The sequence below is a fragment of the Oncorhynchus tshawytscha genome, linkage group LG14 (genome assembly GCF_018296145.1).
Source record: "Oncorhynchus tshawytscha isolate Ot180627B linkage group LG14, Otsh_v2.0, whole genome shotgun sequence".
Lineage (NCBI taxonomy): Eukaryota > Metazoa > Chordata > Actinopteri > Salmoniformes > Salmonidae > Oncorhynchus > Oncorhynchus tshawytscha.
Window position 1 is genome coordinate 3680987 of NC_056442.1, and position 12683 is coordinate 3693669.

The 12683-nt window shown below is 44.0% G+C and overlaps 1 protein-coding gene and 2 non-coding genes across 6 annotated transcripts; 1 reads left to right on the top strand and 2 right to left on the bottom strand.

The window, feature by feature from the left end:
* Nucleotides 1-403: 403 nt before the first annotated feature.
* slain1a (SLAIN motif family, member 1a) lies at nt 404-9382 on the top strand. Of its 4 annotated transcripts, XM_024405566.2 has the most exons (10): nt 405-1017; nt 1881-2014; nt 4136-4267; nt 4716-4823; nt 5558-5664; nt 5767-5809; nt 6258-6611; nt 7441-7593; nt 7815-8103; nt 8210-9382. In XM_024405566.2, exons 1-10 carry the CDS (start codon nt 596-598, stop codon nt 8283-8285), a joined length of 1818 nt encoding a protein of 605 aa, XP_024261334.2. In that variant the 5' UTR covers nt 405-595; the 3' UTR covers nt 8286-9382. The 4 variants fall into 4 exon arrangements, with proteins under 4 accessions (XP_024261337.2, XP_024261334.2, XP_024261338.2 ...); XM_024405565.2 differs by having other exon boundaries at nt 408-1017; nt 5558-5809; XM_024405569.2 differs by lacking the exon at nt 4716-4823 and having other exon boundaries at nt 404-1017; nt 5558-5809.
* A 1104-nt stretch (nt 9383-10486) lies between these two features.
* Nucleotides 10487-10558, bottom strand: trnae-uuc. Its single transcript has one exon. It is a non-coding gene; the product is annotated as a tRNA-Glu (tRNA).
* Nucleotides 10559-12455: 1897 nt separating this feature from the next.
* On the bottom strand, nt 12456-12527 carry trnae-uuc. The gene has a single exon. It is a non-coding gene; the product is annotated as a tRNA-Glu (tRNA).
* Nucleotides 12528-12683: the final 156 nt, after the last annotated feature.

Genomic DNA, 12683 nt, shown 5'->3' on the forward strand with positions numbered 1-12683 from the left:
GCCCTGGTTTAACCAGGGGTGTGTTCAAGATGCATGGGCGCTCTGAGCATGCGGTTGTAGAATATGTACAGTGGCTGGTGAAATTATTATTCAATTCAATAGATCTTTATGTGTATATCAATGAAGTCAATTGTGTATGCTTGTAGATAACATATGAATGGTTTAGCCAATATCTTGTGTTATCAAAAGGTAGGCTATAAAAAAATGTATTTTCACTTTGGACGTAATCTCTCATTCTCTGTTTTAATAAACGCATCTGAAACAGAAATGTTGCACTTTCTTTACGGACACTTATCAAGAGCAATGTCACACGTTTGAGGAGAGAACGCTTGCACGCACCTGTCCTGAAATCACTAATTAGGCAACAGTTCCCGCGTTAGACTAGCACGCTGGGGGTGGAGACAGTCTGTAGCACGCCATCATCCCTCATTGGGCGGCATCTGAATGCTCTAGTCCTGATGGGCACTAGAGCAAGCGAGATACAACCCATACCCAAATCACAGTGTGGGCAACGGGTGAGCTGAGACTTGAGTGTAGCTTACCCCGTCCACCATTTAATAAAAAAATATATCGGGTATTTGTACTTTTCCATCCAATGGATGCAGCAGTGATGAACCCCCAGATAATGACGGATGTCAACGGCAACAGCAATAGCAATGCCGCGAACGCCGAACTGGAGGTGAAAAAGCTCCAAGAGCTGGTTCGGAAATTGGAGCGTCAAAATGAGCAATTGAGGACGCGGGCGAACGGCTGCACTGGCAGCCCCCACATTCTACCTCCCTCTCCGGCCTACATGGCCGGGAGCTACTGCATACCTAGTCCGTTACCGACGCTACTGTGCCAGTCTTCCTTGGAGTCATTTTTCCCGTTGGACGAACCGTTCGAATATTTACATTCACATTATGTTGATACTGCTCTCGACACGGAGGCTGATTATATGGAACGTACGGTTCTGGATGAGGTGGACATTCTGGACCTAGATGCTGTATTCTCTCATGAAGATTCTGAAGCTACCTGGTAACTATTTCACAATATCCAATGGTTTGTATAATGTAGTTGAGAGGTGGCAAATTTAATCTGACTGATGTCTTTGAAACTTGCAGTCCTTATTTGCATATGGCAATTTATCTGTCATATATGACGGTGATGCAGTGTTCTGTTTATTTTATAGGATATGTGACTGTTACTCTGGTAGACGTAGGCCTATGGAATATAATGATGTACATGCAAATGAGACTCGAATCCTAGTAGGAATGATATACGACAACAAAGCCACACCTTCGGAGCAAATTGGACAGAAAGATGGAGCTGACATTTGTTCCAATGTCATTCAATTTTTCTTTAACAAACACAACATCGATTTGTTGCAATTATCATAGTCAACGGTTATGATTCAGCAAACGGCCACTGTGCTCTGTGAAAATGTGCCTGTTGAAATGGAGGCTAGACTGCATCAGTCTGAGACATGTCGACTTGGGGGTGGACGACTGGACACAGAAGTGCTATTATTTTAGTGGTAAAACGAATGCATAAGAATACCCGCTGATTAAAGATGACATAATACTTCTGACTCATTCTGTATTATGTCAAATCCATTATAGTGCCCAAAACCCATTTTGGACTGTAGTCAAAATTGGCTGCTCCACACTATGCGCCACCGTTTTGCATTTGTTGGCTACAGTCAATATGATTCTATTCTCAGGTCCTAAGTGAGGTTGTGGCTTGATGTACATTTTTGGGATCATAGTAAAACTGGAAAACGTATCCCTGATCTGAAACCAGTCTTCCCTGTAGGCCCATAAGGGTTGATTTTGGGACTATGGGGCAGAAAAATCCTCTTAATTCCTCCTCTTCTGGCTCTCATCATGTCTTCACTGCAGGCTGTATGTGTCAGCCAAGGCCCGGCTGTGGGGGGAGAGCCCTGTTACCCCCCTCCAGTGGAGCAGACAGGTCCTGGACAGCCCCAGAACAGAGGTGGAGTCGGCCCGCTCACTGTGCCTCAGGTTGGACCAAGGTATGAGGAGGGGTGGAAACTAGGGACCGAAAAGGGTGGAAAGATGGATGGCTATGTAATAGACCATAGGTTTCTATCAACCTGACGAAACGTTTTGTTTTCAAAGACTTCCTTTCAACAGATGGTTATGATTCTACTTTACTGTGTGTGTGGGGACATGGAGGTGAGGGGGGAGGCTAGCACTGTGATGCCTTGAGCTCAGTGTGAAACAGGTCCTCAAGTCTCTCAGGATTATGTAACCAGCCAACTCCAGACTATTTTGGAGGTAAAAGTTTTACCTCTGAGGTAAAAGTACAGCACCTTGCCAGACAGTCAGTAGCAACACACAACACTGGCTACATTAAACTACACACAGTACTGGCTACATTAAACTACCCACAGTGCTGGTATCATTAAACTACGCACACGACCGGCGCCATTAAGCTACGCACGGTGGTCACGCACAAGCGGAGTAACTCCTGAAAAGACAGCCGTATACCAACCTACAGACCCACACATTCGCAACATGGTTATGACAGTGAGCACATTCATTTCACCTGGCTAGGTGATGGAGATCACATTCTAATTCACAGCATCTACCTGAAGAAGGGTTGCAGTGGAGAGGTGACGAGGTTGAATGAGAATGAATGGGTGGCCGTGAAGTGAAGGTGTGAGTGACGTCAGGGTTAATGCCTCTACTCCTGAGACATTCCATGGTGTCTAATGACCACTGAGAGTGGACCTTGGGTTCATGTCTGAGAGGAAGCTGTGGTGTGAAACAGTGAATAGAATTGACGTCTCCCACGGACTTCGCTGAAGGTAATGTATTAATACTGCTCTAGTCCTCTAAGCTCTTAATGAGAGGTGAAGCACTGGCCGCAACTGTCTGTGTGCGTCACTTTCAACAACTTAGAGTAAACACACACGTCAGCTTAATTGCATTTCTTTTTACTATTATATATTTGAAAAGTGTCTGTTTTCGCACATTAAATCCAATTTAACTTGGCGTTCATATTATACACTTATCGTTGCATCAGTGAAGCTGCCATTTTATTTATTTAACCAGACAAGTCAGTTACGAACAATTGTTATTTACAATGACGGCCTAGGAACAGTGGGTTAGCTGCCTTGTTCAGGGGCAGAACAACAGATATTTACCTTGTCAGCTCTGGGATTCCATCTAGCAACCTTTCGATTACTAGTCCAACGCTCTAACCGCTAGGCTACCTGCCGCCATTTCATCAGTAAAATACAGGTAACCGCCAAAATAAAGGGAACAACAACATAAAGTGTAATACTTATAAAATATACTAGTGTTTCCTTTATTTGGGCAGTTACCTGTATTTTACTGCAATATATTGCTGTAAGGATCTATACTAGAAGCCCGTATATTAATTCCACAGTAGCTGTAACTGCAGGAAAAGCCTTCCACTGCTTTCACACTTGACCTACTATCTGCCTGTTGCTACGTTCACAGGGCCTCCCTCGGCAACCAGAGGGGTAACCATGGTTACCGTGTTTACATGAAAGGCACCTCACCTCGATGCTGCTAAGTGGTTTATATTCTCAGTGACAGGTATAACATAACCCCACTCTATCTGGTGCAGGGATATATGCAGTGCTGAGTTCAGCAGCTCACAGTCGAACCACCACACAGAGAGAGAGATGATTTGCTTTCTCAGCTCTGCAACATTTATTATTCATTCTTCTCTCTCTTTGTTCTTTGGATCCACCACATCTCCTCTAGATAGATTGCTGGGATATTTGCTTAGCGAGTGTTCATTACTGTAGTTCTCCTCTATGGATATATATCAGATGGAGTGTGTGGTCGCTGCTCCGTCCCTGGTTCTGGCCCGTGCTGAATGGGTGTGTTGAGCAGTGTGTGTGTGAGGTTGTGAATGCAGCTTTGTCTCCTGGGCATTGGACAGCAGATGTGTTCCCTGGCTGCTACTGAATAGTGGTTCTGTGACTGTCACAGCAATGTGACACGCTGGGTGTGAGGTAAACAACCGCTTCACACTGCTGACCTCTGTTCCTTGTGAGGGGCCCGGAAAGCACTGACAGCTGTGTGTGTGTTTTGGGGGTGGTCCGATAGAGTATGACATTGCCTTTTCCCCTCCCTCCCTCCCCCTACCTCCGTAGTCCATAGGTGGCGGGGGGTCTTCTCCAGCCACTCTTCCCCTGCCCTCCCCCTGAGACGTGTAGCTGGAGTGTCCCCCCTTAGTGCCTCGTTCTCCAGGTCCTGCCCCACCCCTCCGCCCGCTGACAGACCTGGTAAATACACCCACAGATTACTATGTGACATGGGTACATATTGCCATAATGTTACCGTAATATTACCATATGACATTAGTTGAACTAGAGGTTTTTCAACCTTGCAACCTGATCAGGAGAAACTCTTGTCCCTATTGAGCAGGAAACCTCTGTGCCCGATTGAGCAGAATCAGGGCCATATTGAGCAGGAAAATCCTGGGCCTTGTTGAGCAGAAACTCAACACTCCTGATCAGTTCACCAGGTGAGGAAAACCCCTGGTTCTTAGACATGAGGGTTACTCCATCCATGATTACTTCTTAAACATGGAATTTCACAATTGAAAAAAATACCACAGTCTCTTCATTGGAATAGTTATCTTTTTTTCTCCATTGAAACAACTCTCCATGATTCTCTCTCTCTCCCCCTTATCCTGTCTCTGTCCCCTCCCTTTCTTTCTCCCTCCATCAGCCTCATTCTCCTCACCACTCCATCCTCTCCTCCACCTGTCCCTGACTCCTGTAGGGACGGCTGAGAGAATTCCCACATTCCTCCCAGCCAATCACTCAGCCAATCGCAGTAAGCCTCTCTCGCTCCCCCGCTGGCTCACGTTGTCTGTCTCTCATGTCAAGGTTTGCGTCTCAATAGTCTGTTTGAAAGAGCTTCCTCTCCTTGTCTCCTCTCCTTCATTCCTGCTGATGTTAGAGATATGGACAGGTGAAACACCTTACATTTCACCTACTGGCTGTCTTGTCAGATCTGAACAGAGGTGGACACAAGAGGAGAGGAAGCCACTATAGACTATTGAGAGGCCCCGAAGTTCATCATTCATCATTTGTCACTGCAAGAGAAGGAGTGTTTCAGTGTGTGTTCAGTTTCTGCTGCTTCAGGTGTTTGCCATGTGAAGTTCCTCACTATTCCTCACTTGAGTGGAATAGTCCCTTTGGTGATGGAAGCACCACATGTCACACAGCTAGGTCGAGCCTGTGGGATCTGGTTGGCGGCCATAATGGAAAATGGCCATGAGTGCTCAGAGTGGCCATAAACACAATATGGCCTTTTCTAGCTTAGTCTGTGATTTGTGGTGCTTCTATCACCAAAGGCACAATTCCATGACGTGGCCTCCCTACTAACAGTGACTCGGCAATGTTTCTTAAAGGGAGAGTGATGTTTTTTTGCTGCCAGTGTGCCTCTATCTAAACTAATCTTGCTTTTCATCTGGTCAGTATTCTTTGTGTTCATTGTTAATGTAAAATCTCTGCAATGTAACTTGTCTAATCTGACCTTTGAACTCTTGTTGTTGTGTGCTGAAGGCCGCAGCCTCCGGCGGTTCCTCCTCAGCCCCCAGTCTTCCATGGACAGTGAGCTCAGTGCCTCCGAGCTGGAGGATGACGCCATCACGCAGGGATACAAGCTGCAGGACCTTGTTGACGTCCAGGTCATGGCTCGTCTGCAGGAGGACAGTGAGCTCAGTGCCTCCGAGCTGGAGGATGACTCCATCACGCAGGGATACAAGCTGCAGGACCTTGTTGACGTCCAGGTCATGGCTCGTCTGCAGGAGGACAGTGAGTCCCTCACCCTTTATTAAAAACTGTTTTGGTGTCGTCACATAGTTGACTATATATTGGTTTACATAGTAAGAGTTTAGTTTTCCCCCATTTCTATGTAAAAGTGTGGAAAATGCTTTATAAATCAAAACTATTATTATTAAATATTGAGCAGGTGATCTGAAAGGGAATAACTCTAGGCCCCAAGGTTAAAGGTAGGGCCCAGAGTTGTTACTGGTCAGTTCAAGTGGTCTTGGATTCCTGGCCATATTCTTGCCCTTTATTGTTCCTCTCTGTCCTTATCTTCCTCTGTCCTTCTCTCCCTTCTAACACTAACCTGTGATACAAGACCTCAGGCTTCATCCAGGCTTTATTAACCTTAACCTCAGGCGCAGAAGGTGACGACTGATTGTGTGCGCGTGCGTGTTTGTGTGTTTGCGCTTGTCCGTATTTCCCCCTCCTTCAGGTCTTCGTCAGGACTACGCCACCACCTCCATCAACCGCCGCAGCGCCAGCTTCTCCTTCCTCTCCCTTCAGCACAGCGGCGAGGCCGACCTGGAGGAGGAAGAGGATGAGGAAGAGTACGGGCAGCTACCTCCTCCCCAGCCCCGTCTGACCCGTGTGGGACCCACCCTGCAGCGCGGCCTCTCCCACTCCCACACCTTCTCCAGCATACGGGACTGGAGGAGGAGCACAACCAGCCCCTCCACCCCTCAGTACCCCTCCGGAGGATTCTCCTATCAGCCCCCACCCCTGGCCCTGGCCAGCCCCACACTCAGCACCTACACACCCGAACAACAGGGCTTCAGGCCTGGATCAGGTGAGCAGGCCTGGCCCATGCAGGTACTTGGGTTGCGTTCATTAGAGAAAATGAGAGATTTAAAAAAAAAAAAAGTTATGACAAATGTTTTTATTGGACAGTGTTCTCCTGTTCGTTGTCTATTGGACTCGACCCTCTGCTTACATTTATGAAATCTCACACTAATAAGAATTCTTGCTTTGCAAGACTCTCCTCGAATAATGTTTGTTTTTATGTGTGTTTATGTTCGCTATCTATTTTGGGGATCACATTTGGAATGCAGATGGATATGAGTACATTTTTCAAACAAGCCTTGTTTTCTTGATGGAACATTTGCATAACAACAAAGTACAATATTAGTAGGGCTACAAAATAACTGACACACGACATGATGGCCCTTTTATGAAATAGTTATACTAATCTATTTCTAGGTTTGTTTTCAACTTGTCATTGTTTATGTTAATGGAGGAATAGGTCATTTTAAGGTCACCCACTAATTAGTTACCACCGTAGGTACTTCCCTAGCCTGTTGACTGTACTGGCAGACTACCAGGGATGTGCTCACTGTAAGCCTCTTGAGACACTGACTGATCCGTAAGCTCTTGGAGGCTATACTGTTTCTGTTCTGGGAGCTGAACCGGAGAGGGACACTGAATAGAGGGTGGTGAGATTACAGGCGATGTTTCTCTTTGGGGCCTCAACACTGGTGTTCTTCAAGAGAGACTAGAGAGTGGCACTTATTCCTCTTGAAGAGGGCTCTATGAAGAATCTGAGATGATAAAGTCTTCTAGATCTGTGGCCTTGAATTAATACAGGAATTTGTGTGTGTGTGTGTGTACATTCTATTTAGATAAGCTGCGGAGGAGCATGCCCAACCTGTTCAGGGCTCCCAGTGTGCCTAGCCCACTGAGCCCAGCCAATCACATCGTCTCTCCTTCCACCCTTCGGAACAGCCTGAGCTTCGACTCATCCAATGGGCTGGCCAGCAGGCTACAGTCCTCCAGTGAGATACCGTCTTCTTCTTTGTTTTAGCTCTCACCATACACATACTATAAAACTGCAGGGCTTGATTGACTTTCCAGAATTCATCAAATTGAAAATGATCATTCTAAGTAGGTAGTCCACACATTATACAGTACATCTGAGGAAAACATGAATATTATATCAATCCATTAATAATCCATTAATCTGTATATGATGTATTGTCAACCCTCTCCCCACTAGTCCCTTCACCCGGTCAGTTGCAGAACAGAGTCCAGAGTGTGGGGAACTTCCAGTCGTTGTCACGGCAACCCCTCAAAGCCACAGCCTACGTCAGCCCCACTGTGAAAGGGCCAGTTACCATGCCGACCTCCACCAGTCTGCAGTCCCTGAGTGGGATCCCCCTCCCCAGTAAACCAGCTGTGGGGGTTGGGGGGACTCCTACACCCCCCCGGAGCAGCCTGCCCCGCCCGGCCTCCTTTATTGGGACCAGCTCCACCCCTCGAAGCAAGATCGCCCAACCCACACGCAGGTAGGGTACTGTAGGACACTAAGGGGGCGCCAACAAGCTCAAAACTAGGTTCTTGTTGTCTGGGATCGTAATTTCCTGTTTTATCTCAATCTGATCTTTTCCCCAGTTTATTGACGCCTCCTAAGAGCTTGTCCACCCTGAGTGCCCTACGAGACAGGAGCTGGAGAGATGGCTGCTACTGAGAGAGGGATGAATGGGGACATGAATGGAGAGATGACATTTTGGAGAAGAGCTGGCAATGTAGAGAGACCCTGCTGGTTGGGGTCACTCACTGCCACACAAAGTGTTCTTGGGGAATTGAGAAGGCAGGTCAACCAAACTATAGGGAATAACAACCTTGTGTAGAACACCCTCATGATTGGGTATGTGAGGTGTGGTCAGCACTCAGTCAAACATGCATTCTCCACCTGTCCAATTTGGTCTGTGCCAAGGGGAATCCCCCTGTTGATATGTTTATGCACTAACAAGTTTTAACCACGTTATGGTTACATTAACATACTAAAGAAAGAGCTGCCACTTTATGCTAATTAAGCCACAATTTGTTTTTTTACTTTGGAATTCTGATTAATAAAAGGTGTATTTTCTCTTAATGGAGAGCACCAAATATGCTGCTAAAAAAAGTCTAAATCACTCCCTATTGTCTGGGTGTATTTGGTCTAATTTTTACATGGCAATGTATATTTAAAATAAATCTTATTATTTATTATCTTATGATTAGTGTAGAGACTAAAGTTAACTTTCAGTGTGCATTGTTGGGATGCTGATCGTATTGATGCAATATTCTTCATTACTTTTTTTTAAATGTGAAGCATATTAACCAAATTACAGCTAATGTCTGAATCTGTTTACAAAATGTCTCACCAAGACAGGGAAATGACTTTAAGTTGTGTTTTGGACACTTTTTAAACTATCAAGATTCACTGGCATATCTATGAAATATTTGTAATTGTTGCACTGATTGTACAAGTGTGAATTGAAATGTAATTGTTTTTGTTCATTTTATTTGTGATATTGCACTTTTATGGTTAATTATAATGTTGTTGATGAAGAGCACAGGGTAGATGTTTTGTCTTTTGGGATGAAGGATTACTTTTTAAAGATCACTAATGTAGCATTCTCCGTCTGTTAATCATATTTTCAGTATTTAAAAAAAGCAGGTTAGTCTTCATGGCACATATCACCATCTCTTTCTCAAACATTTATTTTATTTTTATTTTTACTGTATTTAATTGAACGAGTGTAGTTGTTTTAACTCAAATTAAAGATGTTCAAATGATAAGTATTATTTCAACCTGATTAATTTGTCTCGAGTTAGTAGGCTACTGGTTATTTTCACAGGTGAAGTTCTTACATTTTTGCTAAATTTGTCATATTGATTGTATTCAGTTTCTATATCAAACAACATGTAACGCTTTCTGTTTCAAGCCTATCCCAAACTTTAACCCTTACCTTAACCATTCATCGTTAACGCCTAACCTCAAAAAAGTGGAGTTAGTCTAAACAGCCTTACACGGTACCCAAACCGAGAGCATGCGCCATTGTGCATAAATGTATTTTGTCCCCCCACACCAAATGTGATCATGACACGCAGATTTAAATATCAAAACAAACTCTCAACCAATTACATTAATTTGGGGTCAGGTCAAAAGGCATTAAACATGTATGGCAATATAGCTAGCTAGCTTGCACATGCTAGCTAATTTGTCCTATTTAGCTAGCTTGCTGTTGCTAGTTAATTTGTCCTGGGATATAAACATTGAGTTACTTTACCTGAAATGCACAAGGTCCCCTACTCCGACAATTAAGCCAAACAAAACGGTCAACCGAATCTAGTCATCTCTCCTCCTTCCAGGCTTTTTCATCTTTGAACTTATATGGTGATTAGTATCTAAACTTTCATAGTATTATCATGGCAACACAGTTTGTCTTTCAATCACCCACGTGGGTATAACCAATGAGGAGATGGCACGTGGGTACCTGCTTCTATAAACCAATGAGGAGGCGGGACTTGCAGCGCAATCTGGGTCAGAAATAGGAATGACTTCTATTTTAGCCCTTGGAAACTCAGACGCTCCTTGGCGCCCGCGAGCAATACTTTGATTTCTACATGTATTCTGCAACGCTTGTGCATGTGACGTGTCCGTTCTGGTCAGCATGTTACATTTACAAAGTTAACGTTTGAGTAATGTGGATGAACATGTATTTCTGGTGTGAGACTGTGAGCGCAAGTTGCTGCATTGCTAGAGTAGCCTACATTGGATAGAGTATTCTATTTTGTCAGTTCACAATATTTTAACAGTCAAAGCCATGGGCAGGCATATACAGTACCTGTATCTTTAGGCCTACTGTGCATTACATGTTCAAGGTTTTAATAAAAATTCCGTTCCCATACCGGGAGTCGAACCCGGGCCGCCTGGGTGAAAACCAGGAATCCTAACCGCTAGACCATATGGGAGATTGGAACACAAAGTAGTAATTGAACAGTAAAATCCACAGGTGAGCCTATTAGTACTGTAGAGTAGTATTTCCGAACCCTTGACCCCAACAGTACGATTTTCATTGTAGCCCTGGACAAACACCTCATTGAGGGTTTGGTGAATAGTTGAATCAGGTGTGCTTGTCCAGGGTTACAATAAAAATATGTACTGTTGGGGGTATTCGAGAAGTGATGTAAAGAACATAAGTAAAAATACTTTAAAATACTACTTAAGTAGTTTTCGGGGTATCTGTACTTTACTATTTGTATTTTTGACAACTCTTACTTCCTTACATTCATAAAGAAAATAATGTACTTTCTACTCCATACATTTTCCCTGACACCCAAAAGTACTCATTTTGAATGCTTAGCAGGACAGGACGATTCTCCAATTCACGCACTTAAAGAGAAAATCCTTGGTCATCCCTACAGCATCTGACCTGGCAGACTCACTAAACACAAATGATTTGTTTGTTGTGATGTTTCGTTCGCGAACGAGTCTTGTAGGTAAACTTTGGGAGCCGGCTCGCATATCAGAAAACCCGAATCTATTTACACAAAATAAGATATGAATAATCAAAATATTTAAATTAGTAGCATTAATGAATTCAAATAACGAAAAAATATATATATATATGCCTAAATGCTCAAGCGCACACATTCGTTCTGACTGTCTGCTCAGACAAACAGTCTCACCTCTTGTTCCTGTCAATCAGACACGCAGTGTCAACCACTGAACAAAAGATGCGTGAGGGAGGGCCGAGCCAACTCACTCACAGTCACACACGTAGTAGCAGCCGAGGAGAGAGGAAGGACAGCTGTGAAAACATCAGCTGGAAAATGAGTCGGAAGCACAGTAGCATTTGGATGCATTTTAATAATGTAGTCAATGTTAGAACACAGTGTAGAATTTGCCAAAAGAAAATCTCATATAAAGCCGGTTCTACGCACAACCTACACCGGCATAGGAGACACTGTGCACCCAACCGTGAAGCTAGCTGTAGCAGAGCTTCGAGGAACTAGCGGGCCTGCTAGTGATCGTGGTGGATCCAGCACCTCCACACGTGGAGATGTATCCACGCAGTCAAGTAGGGCTACTCCGCGACCCACAGCTACGCAGTCTTCTATGGACCAGCTTATGCCAAAGTAGCAAACAAGGCCAAATTGGACAAATCTGTAGCAAAACAAGGCCAAATTGATATGGCATTGGCTAAAATGATTTGCCACCGATTTCCAGGCATTTTCAGTCGTAGAGGACAGAGGTTTTAGAATTTAGAGCAATAGTCTAAATCCAATGTACACAATTCCAATCAGGAAAACCCTTTCAAAATCACTTATTCCACAACTGTACGAGAGCACATTGGCTTCAGTGCTGGAAAGAGTCGAAAAAGCTACTGCAGTTTGCCTTACCACTCACTGACTGCTGGACATCAAGGGTAACCACTTCTTACATGTCGGTTACATGTCATTTCATTGAAGATTTGAAGATACCCACGGCTTACTAAAGTCATGACAGGGAGACTGCATATAGTGGCCACATCCGTTCCCTCTGAGAGGGTCTTATTGAAAACGGGACAAATAATTACTGAAAAGAAAGTGAGGCAAATTTGATACTTAAGTATATTTTAGCAATTAGACTTACTTTTGATACTTAAGTACATTTAATACCAAAATACTTTGACTTTTAATCAAGTAGTATTTTAGTGGGTGACTTTCAATTTTACTTGAGCCATTTTCTATTAAGGTATCTTTACTTTTACTCAAGTATGACAATCTGGTACTTTTTCCACCAATGTATTCAAGGAGCAGGGTGAGGAAACAGTGCCTATAGAGAACATGTTCAATGATGTTTAAAAAAAAAAAAAAAAAACAGTTGTTCCCATACCGGGAGTCGAACCCGGGCCGCCTGGGTGAAAACCAGGAATCCTAACCGCTAGACCATATGGGAGATCCTGAGCATTGGAAGGACTATAGACTATTTGTTCCGTCTACACGGGACGGAAGACATATTTAGGTATATTTACATCATTCAATCCATTCTTCTTCTCATATTCCTTATAATAAACTGCGATTAAAACGAAACTTTCAAACGACTGTGTTGTCA

Bases quoted from the DNA above. Each gene is read 5' to 3' on its own strand.
- slain1a (XM_024405565.2), top strand. From the start codon at position 596: ATGGATGCAGCAGTGATGAACCCCCAGATAATGACGGATGTCAACGGC. The intron at 4,268-4,715 runs GTAAATACACCC...TCCCTCCATCAG, and splicing joins TCCGCCCGCTGACAGACCTG to CCTCATTCTCCTCACCACTC. The intron at 8,104-8,209 runs GTAGGGTACTGT...TCTTTTCCCCAG, and splicing joins ATCGCCCAACCCACACGCAG to TTTATTGACGCCTCCTAAGA.